The sequence below is a fragment of the Myotis nattereri genome (assembly GCF_964212035.1).
Source record: "Myotis nattereri genome assembly, chromosome: 10".
Taxonomy (NCBI): domain Eukaryota; kingdom Metazoa; phylum Chordata; class Mammalia; order Chiroptera; family Vespertilionidae; genus Myotis; species Myotis nattereri.
This window is the reverse complement of record NC_138085.1, coordinates 83,295,687-83,314,061: the sequence shown is the minus strand read 5'-3', so window position 1 is coordinate 83,314,061 and position 18,375 is coordinate 83,295,687. Positions and strand designations below refer to the sequence as shown.

At 59.2% G+C, this 18,375-nt stretch overlaps 1 protein-coding gene across 3 annotated transcripts in view; it reads right to left on the bottom strand.

The window, feature by feature from the left end:
* Positions 1–16,000, bottom strand: part of EIPR1 (EARP complex and GARP complex interacting protein 1) — a 58,607-nt gene extending 42,607 nt beyond the window's left edge. The window contains exons 1-3 of one of the 3 annotated variants that reach the window (XM_081101330.1): positions 15,819–16,000; positions 11,834–11,917; positions 3,948–4,080 (exon numbers count right to left, since the gene is read on the bottom strand). In XM_081101330.1, the coding sequence (XP_080957456.1) occupies positions 3,948–4,080; positions 11,834–11,917; positions 15,819–15,860 (259 nt within the window). In that variant the 5' untranslated portion in view covers positions 15,861–16,000. The remainder of the gene's footprint in view (positions 1–3,947; positions 4,081–11,833; positions 11,918–15,818) is intronic. The other 2 variants (XM_081101331.1, XM_081101332.1) reach the window with 2 other exon arrangements.
* Positions 16,001–18,375: the final 2,375 nt, after the last annotated feature.

Here is an 18,375-nt window from a genome sequence, read left to right as displayed (position 1 = left end):
GATGATAAGAAAGCCCACCTCTCTCCTGGCTGAGCACCGTCCACCCTCCGTGCCTGCAGAGCACACGGGGGGGGGGGGGGGGGGAGGAGTGGGGGGGGGTGTCTCCAGACGGCAGTGTGTGCCTCCGAGACAGCGGCTGTGCATGCGCTGGGCTCCCTCCTGTCGTCCGCAGACCAGGGGGCAGAGTCTCCATGGATTCCAACACTCTCCCTGCCGCTCCTGCCTCCGTCCGCCAAAGGAATCCCGATCATTCTATGTCCCGACTGTGGTTGTCGAGAGAGGCCCTAAGAGAACTGCTGTGCTCCGACCGCTCTGGGGGCTCTAGGGCGTCGCAGGAACCGGGGTCAGAACCTCCCCCAGGTGACATGCAATCTGAGAGCGTGAAGGTGGCAGCTGGAGCTGGTGGGGCTCAGAGCATCCCCACAGCTTCCTGGTGGTGGCAGCGCGGCCAGACCCTCCCTCACCCCTCAGGGCGGAGATTCCGGTGAAGCCCACATGTCCCCCTGGCCCAGGCTCCTTGTCATCACACAAGCCCCGAGGTACTGGCTCCGCTCATCAGCATGTGCTCACCACAGCCATCGACCAACCCGAACCCCAGGGAGCGGAGGCGAATCCACCCTCATGTGGGAGACGCCCGAAGACCCCCCCAGGCAGCCGCGGCTCACCCACCGCCTGGGGGTCCAGCTGCTGCCCCACAGGGGGGCCGGGGGCTGAGCAGGTCCCCGGGGCCTGGGTGTGGGGTTAGGGAACGGGCACCCAGACCTTGAGGTAGGCACCCCATGCCTGTGCCACGTCAGCGAGAGGCCAGCAGTGAGCCTTATCCTGCTGTGTGCATTCCAGCACCGTCTGCGAGTCCGTGGCAACATTTAGAGAAATGCCTGGGAAGAGCCAGAAAGCTTGGCAAACGGATCAGGCCAAGGGCACAGCCCACGGGCGGAGGGAGAGCGGTGGGAAGGACCAGAGTGCGAGGCACAGAGAGGACGCTGGCGCCCCCTGCTGCCCAAGAGGCGCCATGGGTACAGCCAGCCACCACATGTGCACCCACACCACACACAGACACCACACACACCACACGCATAACAGACACACGACACACATAACAAACACACGACATGCACAACACATGACAGACACACAACACACCCCGCAGACAGGTACGCACACAGCATACATATGACAGACACACACGACACGTAGGTAAGACAGGCACACAAAACACATGCAACAGATACACATGACACACACATGGCCCATGTGACAGGCAAATACAACAGATGCTCACACATAACAGACACACAGCACACAATAGACAGAGCAGCGGTGTGAAATGAACCGTTTCTAATGCAGAAAAAGAGGAAATGCTAATGATGCCAAGACTCTAGGCCAGCGGTTCTCAACCTGGGGGTCGCGACCCCTTTGGGGATCGAACGACCCTTTCACAGGGGTCGCCTAAGGCCATCGGAAAACACATATATAATTACATATTGTTTTTGTGAGTAATCACTACGCTTTAATGATGTTCAATTTGTAACAATGAAATTGGGGGTCACCACAACATGAGGAACTGTATTAAAGGGTCGCGGCATTAGGGAGGTTGAGAACCACTGCTCTAGGTGGTCTGCTCAAGTTCCACTGGCTGGAAGGCAGTGAGGATCGGGCACAGAGATGTGGCTCTGCTTTGCCACTTAGAAGCTGTGTGACACCAGGCAAGTAGCTTAGCCTCTCTGAGCCTCCGCAACCTCATCTGTAAACTGGACAGACTAATTCCTATGTCAAAGGGTCATTGAAATGATTATACAAAATCATAAAGAAAAAAAGGAAATGAAGGTAGTAAAGCCACAGTTTTTAAACAGAGTCCATTAAAGATTATCTGAAACACTAGAGGCCCAGTGCACGAAATCTGTGCAAGGGGTTCGGTCCTCGCAGCCCAGCTGCCTCAGCCCTCACAGCCCCGGCTTCGTCCAGAAGGTTGTCCGGACGGTGGCTCTGCTGTTCGGTCTAATTAGCATATTAGCTCTTTATTACATAGGATGCTTTTTTCCCAAAGCACCGTCGGAGACCTGTGAGGACCTGAACCTGGGAGTCCGAGTGCCCATGCAGATCTCACAGATCTGAAGGGGACGTGGGAGGGGCAGGTGTCAGGACCCACAGTGTGACTTCCCTGAGTGACAGCATGTTCCCGGGCTCAGAGGCCTGGCCGCCCGGGGGACGTCGGCAACGATGAGGGTGTGCTCCTGTCTGCAGGGAGCGCAGCCCATCACCCGGGGGGCCGCTCCCTGTCGCCTCCCTGTGCAGACTCCAGGCTGCAGGTGACCGTGGTGTAGCCTCGCCCTCCCTCCTGCCCTCCTCTTGCTTCCACACTGAGGCATTCTTCTTGTAAAGTTATCAGGAAGAAACCCTAGAGGGTTTTTTTAAAACCTTCACCCATGTAGAAGTTCCGGAAGAATGTACTGAATGTACAAAGCCCACCACCACCCTGATGCCGAGACCCGATTTCTCACACTCGTCAGAGCGATGGTTAAGCTCAGACGACGGCAGTGACCGCCCTGTCAGTGAGCCAGGACAGAGGTAAGCGAGGCTGCACAGGGTGTGGCTGGACGGACAGGGGGGAATTCGAGGTCACTCACCTCCTGCAACGAGCTGCCATTCCTAGGCAGCGTGAGGGGAGCAGAGCTCGGAAAGCAGGAGCTGCTCAGGCCGTGCAGGGCGACCGACGGCTGCCTCTGTCCACCTCCCTCCCACGGGGACCAGAGAAGGGCTGGAAGGAGGTGGATGGTGAATGTCACACGGAGGATGGAGTACATGGCTGTCAGGGCCACAGACCCGCAAACCATCCACACCAAGCGGGGGAAGGGCACTTAGGTGATAAACTAGTTAAAGCTACTCCCACACAAGTACAGAGGACGTTTCCATCCCAAACAGGCCGGGGACGGTGGGGGTGGCACCCCAGCCGCCAGGGACCACAGCACAGGAAGTGACTTTCCTCAAAGGCGACAAAGGAGGAAGAAGGGCCTCCCTGGAGAAGCTCCACCGACAGGGACGACGGAGGAAGAAAGGGCATTAGCGTGGGTCCCGGGACACTGCGCCCCATCAGCCAACGACGCAGAGAAAAGCTAAGGAAAGGGACAGAGAATCAGGGCGGAAAGGCCGTTCAGAAGCCATCCTCCTGCCCTGAGAGACGTGTTTTTAGACCGGGGGTGGGAGAGAGGAGGCGCACGCAGGGTTCTATGACGGCAGAAGGGCAGCCCTCGGGTTCCAGAGCGGCGCCTGGAGCCCACAGAAACAGGGAGACGCCCCACTGTCACATTCCGGAGCCCACGGGAAGGTGGGTGAGCGTGTGACGCCGTCTAAGGTGACAGAGGCTAATGAGCGTCCTGCTCCCTGAACAAAGAAAGAAAACATTTCAGAAACTTCTCGCACAACCCAGAAGGCTCTACGCGGGCAAGGAAAAGCAGGCAGTTTCCCCGAAGGCAGAATCTGAGCGCTGGTTGTTGGCGATGACCAAGGGGAGGATGAAGGGAGCGTGTCACAGACGCTTGGGCTGGCACCGTGGGCACGGTCCCCAGACACAAACACCCAGCGCGTGTGCGAGGAGAGGTGACAGCGCACTGACAGGCGTGTCCGAGCCGCCATCACACACACAGGCAGCAGGGAAGACGCCGCCCTGCGCCTTCCTGGGCGGTGCCGCTAATTGCCATCCTGTATCCCAGGACCTCCAGCCCCCCCGCCCGCCCCGAGGGATCAGATCCAGGAACAGCTGCTTCCAGGCCCGAGTCTTGACTTGAGGCTCCATCACCCCTGCACCATCGGCCCACAGGAGCCCAGCCTCTCTGTGGACACAGCGCCCTCCCTGACCACAGACCCTATAAATCGTGCACCATCCACAAGGGACACAGAGCCACCCCACGAGGGCGCCTCGCGGCGTGGACCAAAGGCTGGGTACTCACTCTTGTTGTAGCAGGTGGCCAGCACGCCTTTGTCCGCGGGGCTGGCACTAATGTGCCAGATTTCACCCACTTGGTGGAGGAGAACATTTTTGTTTATGATGTTGTTTTCGTCGTCAAAATCTATGATGTGGATCTACAGACACAAAGAGAGCAAGCAGGTCAGGACCTCACGTGGTAAAGCAGCAACAGAAGCGAAGGCATCTGGAGTGTCGTCAGGGGTGTTCCTGCTCCGCTAACAGTGCACAGTCCGCACAACCAGCTTACTACGCTCCTCTCAGAGACAGGCATGACGTCCCCGTGTTGTTAAGACGGCAACCACATCACACAGCCCGCCATTCCTTGTCCTAACGAGACGAGACACCCCCCCCCCCCAGCTCTGTGCCAGGTGGCTCACTGAGGCCGCAGCTCATGCCAGGGTGTCATCCAGTGCAGTGCAAATCGGCCCAGAGCCTCTGGAACCTGCTGGACGGCTGTGGGGAAAGGGGGGGGGGGGCCTGGATGAACCAGCTCTGCCCACTCCTCGGTGGGCATGGCACATCACCCCTCCCCCACAGTTGAGGACTGGGATGGGACTGTACACCAGTACACCTTGAACTTCTTTTTAAAAACCAGTCCAACAGCTGTCAACCCTCTGGTCCTAAAACATCTACATATATAAAAGGCTAATATGCTAAGTGTCTGACCATCTGACATGTCGCTATGATGCGCACTGACCACCGGGGGCAGACGCTCAATGCAGGAGCTGCTGAGCTGCAGTAACTTGGCAGCAGTGCTTCTCGGGTGATGCACCCCGAAACCAGAGAGGAGGGAGCCCGATTCCTCGCGGGGCCGCGTGATTCCACCTTTGGCCGTGGGCTATGTTGTTGCTGGGGCACCGTCAGTCCTGAATCTGGTCACTGCACACGTGTGTTTGCATTCCACACCCTGTACAGCAGCAGCTTTACAGAGCGCCCTCTCCCACTCCGGGACCCCTCGGGGGAAGTCGGAGAGCCGGTTTCGGCCCGATCCCCACAGGCCAGGCCGAGGGACCCCACCTGCCGGAGGGACCCTGCTCACTCCGCAGACGCCGAGGAGGGACCACGGGAGGTTGGCTCCAGGGCGTGTCTGGCCTGTCTCCCCCAGTCCCACCCCACCGGCCACGTTCTAATTAATTTCCTTTCAATGTGCACAAATCCGTGCACTGGGTGACTGGTTAATTATAATAATCACTAGAGGTCCAGTGCACAGACTCGTGCACCAGTGGGGTCCCTCGGCCTGGCTTGTGGGGATCGGGCAGAAACCAGCAGTCTGACAACCCCCGAGGGGTCCCAGATTGCGAGAGGGCGCAGGCCAGGCTGAGGGACCCCACCGGTGCACGAATCCATGCACCAGGCCGGTTTCAGCCTGATCCCCGCAGGCCAGGCCGAGGGACCTCACCAGTGCATGGCACCAGGCCTCTAGTCTATAATAATAAAAGCATAATATGCTAATTAGACCAGATGTCCTTCCGAACAACCTTCTGGACGAAGCTGGTGCTGGCAGCCAGAGGAAGGAAGGCCTACTCTTACACGAATTTCATGCACGGGCCTCTAGTATGCATATAAGACCTTTGGTTAATCTCTTCCCGCCCCCCACCTCCCCCTTCCCTCTGAGATTCATCAGTCTGTTCCATGTTTCCCTGCCTGTGTGTTGAGCATCTGCCCCCTGGTGGTCAGTGAGCACCACAGTTACGGGTCGCTTAGGTTTTTACGTATATTAGTGTAGATACTGCATTTTACCTACTAAATGCAAAGTTAAACATGCTGTCTCCATGCTTTTCTCGATAAATTTTCGAGGAATTAAAATGATTTCCACTTTCACTCTCTTATCAATACTCCAAGCCAATGAGAAAGATAAAACATTAACTTCAAAAATAAATTTATACTAAGAAAATAATCGTGGGCCTGCACAAAGATTTCAATCAGAGAATGTTCGCTGCGGCGTTGATTATAGTGATGAAAACTCAGAAGTCCCCTCAATGTCCGGGGTAAGGAGGCTCGGCTAAGCTGTAGACCCGGCTGGATGCAACGCATGCGCCACTCTGTGCGGTGAGAGACGGCGGTGCCGGACGGGCCATCGTCACTGAGGCATGAGGATAGGCTGGGCGAGCTGCCTGCATTCTGTGGACAGCAGGCACGTCCCCGTGACAGAGGACCTGGAAGTGACTGGTTCTCTCCTGATGGCAAGGACAGACTGACTCTCTCCTTCTTTGTGGTTTGTGATGTTAACGTTTAGCTCAACACAGACGTGCACCACAGGCATAGGCTAACATGCGTTGCTCTGCCGTCAGGACAAGCGTTAAGTGCTATTTTTAGCAACATGCCTGGAAGCCTCTGCACTCCATGCCTGCTACACGAGCCCGTGCTGCCCCGACACGTCCCCTCACAGGGCCTGCACGGGACAGTAACCCCCAGCCCCGCAGGGGTGGCTCTGGACTCAGCAGAATTCAAACTCCCCACTGCCGCTCATCGCCGTGTGACCCTGAAGCTGCTCCCCGAGGGCACCCCGAAGACGAGCTGTGTGCTCCTGGCCCCGGCCTGCACGAGAACCACAGAGAGCTGTCCTGTTGGAAAGGATAAGCAATGCGACGAGAAGGCACCGGGACAGAGGCGAGTGGGAAAGACTGGGGCACAAAGACCCATTCATGTCGGCCCAGAGGCAGGAGCACCTGTGCCGGCTGGCAGTGCTCAGCCGCGTCTGAGTTCTTTAACACCAACTTATAACGCAGACCACGCTCACAGGCTCTGAGTCCGCACTGTCAGGGCTGTCAAAGTCGGTTCACCAGGCAGGGCGATGGACATCTAGCAGTGAGAGCCTAGGGTTCATGAGGAAGCAGGGCCCAGGCCACAGCTGGGCCCGGGAGTCCAGCCAGTCTTTCTGCTTCCTCTCTTACTGAGCAAAGATAAAATCTTGAAAAAAAAGTGTTTAAAATTGAATATGAGAAGTCAAAAGCTTCCCTCTGAGGGACAGGTAAGGTCCCCTCTGAGCAAGATGCTGCCTGGCATGGCCCTGCCCCGGCTGGAAGGCTGGCTCACCCCCACAGCAGGTACCCCCTGGCCTCCCCCACCCCACCCCACCCCAGCCTTGGCCCCACCATTAATGCGCCCCTGACTTGTCGTTCCTAACAAAACACCCCGCTGGCCTGGCCTTTCCTGAAGAAGACACGACAGTACAGGCCACAGGTCGCCAGCACCAGCCTCCGCACTTGGTCCCACTGCGGCGTCAGCCTCGGTACCACAGGCCATCGGGGCCAGGAGGCCATCGGGGCCAGGAGGCTGGGTCCCGCGCTGATCCCGCCACGTCCTGGCTGAGTGACGCTGGGCGAGCACTCACAATCTGGGCTCCCGCTGCAGCATTTGTAAATTCGGGGAACTGAGTCCTAAGATCCCTGTGACACAGAAACCGGTCCTTCAGCTGAGCCTTTAATGATCGGTGACGGTTACATATGATCGAACCCCTCGTCATGCCACAGTATGGCTACCACCCACCGTCCGGATCACAGGCTCTGCTGGAGCAAAGGCCCGCACGCCCACATCCCGTCCCTGACCCAGGACGCGCCCCCCATTCCAGCCTCACCGTGCCAGCAAGGGCGGTTCTGGGAACAGAAGGGGTGCAGTCCATCCGGGCCAACCCCAGACAGTGTCTCGGGCAGTGCGTCCTGGCCACTGAGCGTGAAGGACGGAGAGAAATGTCAGAGCCCCTAATCAGCAGGCCGTCCAGAAAAGCACAGGCGAGAGCGCCATGGGGTCTCAGCCGCGCTGCGGAGCCCTGGGTCCAGCCTCGCCCGGATCAGCCTCCTGGCAATGCTTCCATGACACAGGGCAATACATTCCGGTCTCGTTAACGGAATGGGGGGGAGGGGGCAGGGAGAAATGGAGGGTCAGTGAGCCTGGCCTGGGGCCCCGGACTCTGCTTCCCAACAAGGGTGGCCAAGGACAGAACCTGCCGGCAGAGGGGCACCGTGGGGCAAAGCCGTCCTTCATCAAAATGCAAGCACAGGGCACTGGAGCTCACAAATTAAAGAGGAAAAGATTTACAGGGCGACAGCTGCAGAGGGAGCCAGCTGTGCTGTCATCCCGTGGGGGCCGTCAGGGCTGTGTGGAGAGGGCAAGTCACACCTCCTCGTGGCCAGCCTGGCCCTCCTCCCCCACCTGCATAGGAAACGGGTTTGCAATGGGCAGTGAAACCCGCGGAAAAAGGACAGTGCAGAGGCCGACCCCTCCCACCTGAACCCCTGGTTCCCAGCCTCTGTCGAGCTTCCCCCACGGCCCACGTGCACACCCCCCTCACGAAGGAGAACCCAGGGACAGACTCAGAAGTGCGCGTCCGCCCATGGGGAGCCTGTGCAAAACCAAGGGCACAGAAACAAAGGCTTCCCGCGACAAGGAGAGGCAGCCACTGTGACAGCTCCGACCTTCTTCAGAAAACCGGCTGAGCTGAGTAGCAGCCCTTTCTAGGGAACTGATGGCTGCGGGAGGAGCTGAGGCCCGAGGCACAGCCAGGGGCATCAGCCAGCACAGCCACCCTCCCCCGGAAGCCTGGAGAGCAGGAAAGGGGGGGCGGGGGGTGGGAGGTGGGGGGTGGGGGGCGGAGATCCATGGTCACAGCTCCCGCAGCACAGCCAGACCTGAGCTGTCACCACCTGGCAGGGGCCGGGCCTGGGCCTGGGCCAGCTGTCTGACCTTGGGACGTGTAGCTCCCGCACAGGCCCTGTCTGCGTGGGGGCTGCATAGACAAGCACAGCAAGTGTTCAGGGCACACGTGCTCAGGGCACAAGCTCTAGGAAGTGCAAACTGAGGAGGGGCAGGGTGTCTGAGTCACAGGTCTGCCCCATTCCGCTGGGTCACCTTGGAAAAACCATGTGACTGCTCAGGGCCACCTTCCTCATCGGATTAGAAATGGGGTCAACACCACCGGTTCTGTCCACTGAGGTAGCAGGTGTGGGAATGGCCTGACCCGGCCCCAACCCTGACCTTGACCCCAGGGTCAGAGGCTCCTGCAGCTGCTTTCAGCTCTCACCTGTGTCCTGGAAGCCTGTGTTTACCTTCTGGCCTCAGTCAAGAGGGCCCCTGGGGGCCAGCACCCAGCTGTGCCCCCCACCACCCGCCACCAGCACCCAGCCACGCCCCCCACCACCACCCGGCTGTGCCCCCATCACCAGCACCCGGCCATCCTCCTCCCCCTCCACCAGCACCCGGCTGTGCTCCCCCCACCAGCACCAGGCCATCCTCCCCCCACCAGCACCCGGCCGTCCCCCCACCACCAGCACCCGGCCATCCTCCCACCACCACCACCACCAGCACCCGGCCATCCTCCCACCACCACCACCACCAGCACCCGGCCATCCTCCCACCACCACCACCACCAGCACCCGGCCATCCTCCCCCCACTCCACCAGCACCCGGCCGTCCTCCCCCCACTCCACCAGCACCCGGCCATCCTCTCCCCACTCCACCAGCACCCGGCCATCCTCCCCCCACTCCACCAGCACCCGGCCATCCTCTCCCCACTCCACCAGCACCCGGCCATCCTCCCCCGACTCCACCAGCACCAGGCCATCCTCTCCCCACTCCACCAGCACCAGGCCATCCTCTCCCCACTCCACCAGCACCCGGCCATCCTCTCCCCACTCCACCAGCACCCGGCCATCCTCCCCCCACTCCACCAGCACCCGGCCATCCTCTCCCCACTCCACCAGCACCACCAGCACCCGGCTGTGCCCCCCCCACCAGCACCAGGCCATCCTCCCCCCACCACCACCACCAGCACCTGGCCATCCTCCCCACACCAGCACCCGGCCATCCTCCCCCCACTCCACCAGCACCCGGCCATCCTCCCCCCACTCCACCAGCACCCGGCCATCCTCCCCCGACTCCACCAACACCCGGCCATCCTCCCCCCACTCCACCAGCACCACCAGCACCCGGCTGTGCCCGCTCCAGGTGCGCCCCCAGCGCATCCTCAACACCAGCAGCTGGAGGACAACACGAATGAGGCTCCGGTGACCGCCCAGGAGCCGTGCAGCTCGTCCCCGCACAGGAGGAAACAGCCCAGGGAGCGGGTGCAGAGACGAGGCTGGTGACAACCTCTCCGCCATCACCATGCACTTGACAATCACAGACAACATCGCTGGGAAGCCCCTCTGCAGAGAGAAGCGGGGCCGCGAGGCTGTGCTCCCCCCACGCTCCCCTCCCAGCCGCAGGCCACTCCCGCCCAGCACAGGACACAGCGGCGCCTGCGGGAGCCCCTGCAAACATCTCGTGGGGGCGGAAACACACTCACATGTGCGAGGAAGAGGCACACAAGAATAGCACAGGCCGTCCACAGAGAAACATGCACGCTGCGTGTGGGGGGAAACCAGTCCCATGTGGGAAGGAGCACTGTGCTGTGTGCACCGGACGTGTCACATGTGAGAACCGGGTGTCGTGTGGTAGGAACCCATGGGTCACATGGGGAAACACACGTCTCATTGAGGGAGGCCCGTGTGGTGTGAGGCGTGAGGGCTGCTTCCGGCAGTGCAGGGGAGCAGAGCAGGCGTGTGTGGCCACCCTAACCCTCCACCCCCCGCGCTCCTGGCCAGGCTCCGCCGGGAATGACCCCACCCTGAGGAAACAAGGCCACGGCCGGTGAACGCATTCCATCCTGGCCCGAGGCCTCGGCCAAAGAGCCACCTTCCCCTGATGCTGGCGCCAACGCCAACAGACTGAAGCGAGGGCGCTTCCCCTGGGTCCCGCACCCCTTGCGCGTGCTGTCACCACGGCCACAGTGTCCGCATCCCCGCCGCCATCTCCCTGAGAGCGCAGCCCTGAGCAGGACGCTTCTGCTCACGCTCTGAGGACCCGGCACACCCACCGCGAGGGGAGCCACCCAGCGCTTGCTGAGCAAACCGATGGAGCCCGTCCCAGCCACGCCCAGCGCCTTTCCCAGGGCAGCACGGGGACACGCAGGTCAGGCACTCTCGATACCTGTCCTTGGAACCCGTGTGCAAAGTCGTGAGACCATCCTTCCCGCCACCCTCGCGGGAAACGGACCAGGAGCCGGAGCACAGGCGGAGTTAGCGGCTCAGTGAGGACGCCTGAGGGACCGAGACAGGAGCAGTGGTCCCGCCGGCAAGCAGCGGCACCGCCTGCTGGAGGGCAGGGGAGAGGCTTCCCCACAGGTACGTCCTTCTGACCCTAAACTGCGGCTGCACAGAGCTCTGACACCTGAGCCCACTTCCCGTGTGACCGTGATGGCTGGGCGAGGCCCTGCCTCTCAGACACGGCCCATGTGCGTCGCGTGTCCCCGTCAAGGACAGCGCTCATCCTCACGTCACGGCGCCTGCGAGGTGCCGACCGTCCGCAGCCTCACCTCTGCTTACAGTGAGGAAGCGAAGTCCAGCAAGGGCAGTTCATTTGCTCAAGGTCACAGTCAGTGTCAAGCTGGGCACTGAACCCTGACCTCAGGAGTATCCAGCATGCTTTCTTCTAAAGTGGACAGTCCAGCAAACGGGCCCCTCCTGCATGCCCATGGGGTCAGCTGGCCCGAGGCCTCCTCCAGGCGCAGAGGAGAGCGTGCTATGAGCAACGAGAGGCCGTCACTGGCCAGGAGAAGGGCTGATGGCTGACGCTGACCACAGGCCCCAGGCTGCTTCCCAGCCACTCACACAGTACGTCCTACGCAGCCACAAGAACGACCACAGCGGTGCCCACGGGAGGCACTGAATCACTAAACTCAACCAGGACCTACAGCTGGATGTTAACATCCCAATGAAAGTTTTCTTTTGTTCGTGTGGCATTGATTTCCTCAAATGTTGCTTGAAAAATCAAGAGCAAAATGGTCACCAAGTCAGAATAGGTTTAATGGACGCATCTGCCAGAAACAGTTACCTGATTGTCGTATTTCAGAGACTGCGTCCCGACCAGAAACCGGATGGCGTCCGTCTCTGCCGTCTGCGGGGTCAGCGCACGTGCCTGCGGGAGGGAGCGCACACCGTTACCACCCTGGGCTTCGGACGGCAGCTACCACCCGCTCACCGCCGCCCACTCCCATTGTGTGCACGGAAGGACTGTGAGTGGGCACAGCAGTTAGGCAGTGAGGATGTGAGTGTGTGTCAATAAAGCCGGAATCGTCAACAGCGACAGATTGGTTGAGCAGGTTTTTCTGCAACAGAACAGCAGACAGTGGCTCCAGCACGGCAGAGCAGGCGTGGTCAACCGAGGCAGAACGGCGACAGCCACAGAGCCCAGGGCGGCATGGTCCTGCCCTGAACCTCGCATGGAGCGGGCTGTCCCAGCATCGGGAAACGAGCACTGTTCACGGAGTGGGCCCTGCCCGCGCCCTTCCTCCCACCGCAGCTGGAACAGGCCTGACCCCACCTCCTCCGGCCCATGGAGTCCTACAGGCTCTCAGTGCCTTGATCCATCCTCTTCAAGGCGGAAATGAGCGAAGCTGACAGCTGTCCTGACCACTGAGTCCGGGACAAACCCCAAGTCTCTACCGGAAAAGGTCTGGAGACGACAGGAAACACACGGATCCGTGTTCCCACCTTCCTCCGAAGCGCCAATGGCGCAAAACCATCGGCGGCTGAGATACCTGTGCCACCAGGCAGACACGGCGGCGGCGGCGCACCAAGTGCCAGACGCCGGAGAACAAGCCCCTTCCTCCCCTCCGACGACCTAAAGGCGCTCAGGCTCCACAGCCGGAGCCTGCCCTCCTCGGCAGACGTGGCTGGACAAGTCCTGGAGTCTTAGATCTCTTTGCAAAGCTCATGATTCTTATGAATCTATAGATCTTCTGCCAAAAATGTGCGTTCACATACACAGAATTTCATGTGTATCAGCAAATTCACTCCCTGAACCCTACCCGACCTAAACAACCGGCTTAGAGAGAGCGACTCATGACGGAGGGTCCAGGCCGTTCCTGAAAGCCACGCCCCACAGCTCACCTGAGGCAGAAGCAGGACCGGCGCCCCCGTGTGGAGGAGGAGATGACCATGCTCGGGGCGTCAGACGCCGCCGAGGGGCAGGCCAGGGCGCAGGGCCCACACGTGGGCGAGGAGGAACCAGGACACAACGAGCTTCCTCCTAAGCCAGTGATGGCGAACCTTCTGAGCTCGGCGGGTCAGCATTTTGAAAAACCCTAACGTAACTCTGGTGCCGTGTCACATAGAGAAATGTTTTGATCTTTGCCACCATAGTAAAACCAAGATTTATATTTTTGATATTTATTTTATATATTTAAATGCCATTTAACAAAGAAAAATCAACCAAAAAATGAGTTCACGCGTCGCCTCTGACACGCGTGTGATAGGATCGCCATCACTGGCCTAGGCGCTGACGGAGCCGAGCACCGCCCGAGGAGCAGCAGGCGTAACGCGCAGGCCACGTGTTCCAGGGGAAGCCGCCCTTGAGAAAACACCACAAGCCCGAACCACCTGGTCCTTCTCACAGGAGACGCCTTTTTAATCGAAGAGGAAAATCGTTCTTCTCCAGAATCTAAACTGCATCTTTAAAATACAGTGAAACTCACAAAAGTGTAACTGAAGACCTTTCTAGTACGTTATTGGGTAAAATTACAAAAATAACTTAACTCTGGCCATTTTGGTGACAGAGTGATATCCGTGTCTGTGATTCTGCTTCTTTAACTGAAACATAAAATGGCCTTCCCACGTGCAGTCACAGCGACGGTTTGAGGTGTTCCAATGACCCGAATACAGTAAGTTTCACAGTGTAACAGGTCACCAAAAATGTCCCTGACTTGATCTTGGCTCATCCTCACAATTCAGCGAAGCGGACAGGAAGGCAGGACGGATGTACCTCCACACAGAAGACAAAGGCACTGAGGACCAGGGAGGGTGACTGGCTACGAGTCACGCAGCTGAGACGAGAGCCCAGACTCCCAGCCTGAGGCCAGTTCTCTCTGTTACAGTAAGCAGGGAGCTGGTAGCACAGGGAGGCATTTGTCTAGCTGGTTACGTGGGACCACAGGTCACCTTATTATAATTCCACTAGACCAGTGATGGCGAACCTATGACACGTGTGTCTGAGGTGACACATGAACTCATTTTTTTGGTTGATTTTTCTTTGTTAAATGGCATTTAAATACATAAAATAAATATCAAAAATATCAGTGTTTTACTATGGTTGCAAATACCAAAAAATTCCTATATGTGACACGGCACCAGAGTTAAGTTAGGGTTTTCCAAAATGCTGACACGCCGAGCTCAGAAGGTTCGCCGTCACTGCACTAGACGCCTGGTGCACAAAATTCGTGCACTCAGGGGGGGTCCCTCAGCTCGGCCTGTGCCCTCTCACAGTCTGGGAGCCCTCGGGGGATACCTGACTGATGGCTTCGGCCCACTCACAGGGAACGGGCCTAAGCCGGCAGTGGGACATCCTTCGTGCTGCCACGGAGGCGGGAGAGGCTCCACCACCGCCGCTGCGCTCACCAGCTGTGAGCCCGGCTTCTGGCTGAGCGGCACTACCCCTGTGGGAGCGCACTGACCACCAAGGGGCAGCTCCTGCATCAAGCATCTGCCCCCCTGGTGGACAGTGCAAGTCATAGTGACCAGTCGTTCTGCTATCAGGCCGAAACCAGCTCTCTGACATCCCCCGAGGGGTCCTGGATTGTGAGAGGGCACAGGCCAGGCTAGGGACCCCAGTGGTGCATGATCGGGGCCAGGGAAGGACGTAGGAGGTTAGCCGGCTGGGGAGGGACCGCAGGAGGGCACCAGGGCGTGTCCAGCCCATCTCACTCAGTCCCAACCTGCTAGACCCCAGCAGCAAACTAACCTACCAGTTGGAGCGTCTGCCCCCTGGTGGTCAGTGCAGGTCATAGGGACTGGTCGACCGGTCGACTGCCCCTTGGTGGTCAGTGCACGTCACAGCAAGTGGTTGAGCAGCCTTAGCATATCATTAGCATATCATGCTTTGATTGGTTGAACGGCCGACCGAATGACAGGACACTTAGCATATTAGGCTTTTATTCCATAGGATTATATAGGATAGGCTGTGTCTTGCCCAGTTTTCCAAAGGAAAGCCATGGCCTTCGTCACAGAGCTGTCTCCTCGCCTGCCATCACCACGGAGTGAGCCCAACCAGTAAGAGGCGAGGAGACGCCGAGTCCAGAGCCCAGCAGGGAGGGCCGCGGGAACGTGCCCACCGGGTCTCCTCGGCCGCAGGAGCCCCACCGGGACCTGAGTCTGAACTGAGTACACAGACGCTTCACCACGAGGCCTCCCTCTGCCCGGCCCTCCCCCTCTACTCTCTCTAAAGACTAACGGGAGAGCGTCCCTGTGAGGGTTAACCAACACACAGCTGGTGGGGCGCAGTGGGTGAGTGTCCACATGGACCAGGCGAACACGGGACGATGGGACCCTTTGGGGGGACACGGGACGATGGGAACCCTTTGGGGGGACACGGGACGATGGGAACCCTTTGGGGGGACACGGGATGAAAATGAAACAGGGCGTCCGTGGGACGCAGGCGACCTCGGAGCAGCCCGTGCTTCGTCCCCACGTGTATCTGAGCTCCCCACGCGCCGGGTCACGCAGGACGTCAGCCCGGGAGCTGGTGCGGGTCCGCGGGGACGCCCGTCCGTCCTCCCGACTCGGGGAGACGTGGCTGCCGGGACTGAACGACGGGAGGAGCCAGAGCTCCGCCGCCGGAGCCCGGGCGCCGCAGGAACAGGGACCGGGCGAGTGCGCGGGGTCGCGGGGGAGCATGAGGCCGCGCCAGCGCCGGGACCGCGGAGTGAGGTGGCGGGGCTGTCGCGCTTCCCGGCCGGTCCCCGGGCGACCAGCTCCTTCGGCCCCGCAGCCCCGGCCCCTTGGCTGCCAGGGAGGCGGGGACCGCGCCGGCCGCGGGGACCCACCTGGAATTCCAGCCCGTAGATCACCGGCGCGTCGTCCTCCATGCTGCCGCCCCACGCGGGTCCCGAGAGCCGGCGCGCCCCCTGCGCTGCGCGAATAGGTTCCCTGCCGCGCTCCGCGCGCCGAAACCCGATCCTTTCTGACCCGCCGCGGCCTCCGTAGGGCTCACTTCCTGTTTTTCTGTCGCGTCATCGAGACACTCCTCGCCGGCGGCCAATGGCGGCAGGACCCGTGTGGTGCGCATGCGCACCGGAACCCATCCGGGCTCTCTTCTCGGCTGGCCCCGAGAGGCCGGGTTGGTGGGAGGGGCGTCGGCTGGGGGCGGGGCCTCGCCTGGACGGTGCTACCCCCACCTCGCCATTAGGGGCCGCCAGAGAGTCTCCTGCAGGAAGCCCGATGCTCCCTCATCCCAGAACCGAGCACCTGGGGCAGGGGCATGTGCTTTGTTGTCATTAGTACTCTCCCGAGCTAGAGGGCAAGTGCATTCCATCCACTGCCGTGAACTTGGCTCCAACCTTAAGAGTAAGGAATCATACTTCCAAAAAACAAACAAACCATACTTCCATTTACCGATGAGCTGCGGCCGCGTGGGCAGCTAGGATTCCTGGGACAGCTAGGATGCACGGAGCAGCTAAAGGAAGAAAAAGAAGAAAGAAATGGCGGGGGCTGATTTGGTGTTTGACTCAGCTGTATTCCAGCACCTAATGAGTGACATGACATGCCTGGTGAAGTTAAGCCTAGGCCAGTGGTTCTCAACCTTGGCTGCACATTAGAAGCACCTGGGAATCTTTTTAAAATCCTGATTTCTGGGCCTCATCCTCCGGAAATTCTGTTTCTTTGTGATGGGATGGGGCCACAACATTAGTAACAAAGAAACAGAATTTCCGGAGGATGAGGCCCAGAAATCAGGATTTTAAAAAGATTCCCAGGTGCTTCTAATGTGCATACAAGGTTGAGAACCACTGGCCTAGATGGATATTTGCTGGGTGAATGAGGGGATCTGGGTACCACTGTGTTATTAGTACTGACTAGAGCAGTGATGGCAAATCTTTTGAGCTCGGCGTGTCGGCATTTTGAAAAACCCTAACTTAACTCTGGTGCAGTGTCACATATAGGAATTTTTTGATATTTGCCACCATAGTAAAACAAAGACTTATAATTTAGATATTTATTTTATATATTTAAATGCCATTTAACAAAGAAAAATCAACCAAAAAAATGAGTTCACGTGTCACCTCTGACATGCGTGTCATAGGTTCGCCATCACTGGACTAGAGGCTCAGTGCATGAAATTCGTACACTTGTGGGGGGGGTGCGCATCCCTCAGCCCAGCCTGCGTCATCTCGCAGTCCAGGACCCCTCGGGGGATGTCTGACTGCCAGCTTAGGCAGGGATTGGGCCTAAGCCGGCAGTCAGACATCCCTCTCACTGTCTGGGGCTCTTGCAGTCCAGGACCCCTTGCTCCTTACCACCCGCCTACAGCAGAGGTGGCAGGAGGGGCTTCCGCCACCACCGCAGCACTCGCCAGGTGAGCCTGGCTTCTGGCTGAGCAGAGCTCCCCCTGTGGGAGTGCACTGACCACCAGGGGGCAGCTCCTGCATTGAGCGTCTGCCCCCTGGTGGTCAGTGCAAATCATAGCGACCGGTCGTTCCACCGTTCGGTCGATTTGCATATTATGGTTTTATTATATAGGATAGGATAGGATGTTGTAGGTAGATAGATGGGAGCAGAGCAAGGACGATGGGCCAGGTACAGGTCACCAGGGCGGAACTCCTGGACACCTAGTGATGAGAAAGAACTGGTAGCGCAGATTAGGAGATAATCAATTCAAGACCATGCCCCTAGGACTGCTCTCCACCCTAGAGAGCCTCGGGTCATTTGGGCGGGATTTCCCGGCCTTCTGTCCTCTTGCACTCGGTTAGTCAGGTGGTAGACCCCCACCCATAGATGACAACAGGGAGAGGAGCTGGAGGAAAGCCCCACCTAACTTCCATGCAAGGACAGGTCAGTCTGAAGAAGAAAGCAGTAAATTCCCCCCCGAGGCTTTAGAAGGAATCCTAGCCATTCCCCAGGGCAGCTCTTTGAGCAGCCGCTCGAGATTTCTCTTCGAGTGTCCTTTCTCTTTGCTCAAATGGATCGTCTCTAGCGAGTTTGGCTCTTGGCTCTGAATTCTTCTCTTAGCGGGAACCCAAGTAGGAGGTTGCTGAGCCCCGCTTTGGTCTGACCCCGCCGGTGAGACGCCTGGTGCGGTTCCCACGGCCGACAACGGACACTTTTTACCATTAATGTTATTACGCAAATAGTGCCGATGTGCAGCAGGAAGAGTCGAAGGCACAGCAAGGCACGAAGACAAACCCTGAAGATAGTCTCCAGGGCGCTTTGGCCCCGATGAAAGAAGCCTAACTGTGTCCCTTCCAGCTGCGCCCCCCGCCGGCGAGGTTTAGAGTAACTCCCGCTCCAGCCCCAAGATCGCCCCGCCCACCCCGCCGCGTTCACGCCCCCAGGCTCAGGCCCCGCCCGTGGCCCCGCCTCACACCTCCGGGCCCCGCCCCCGCTGCG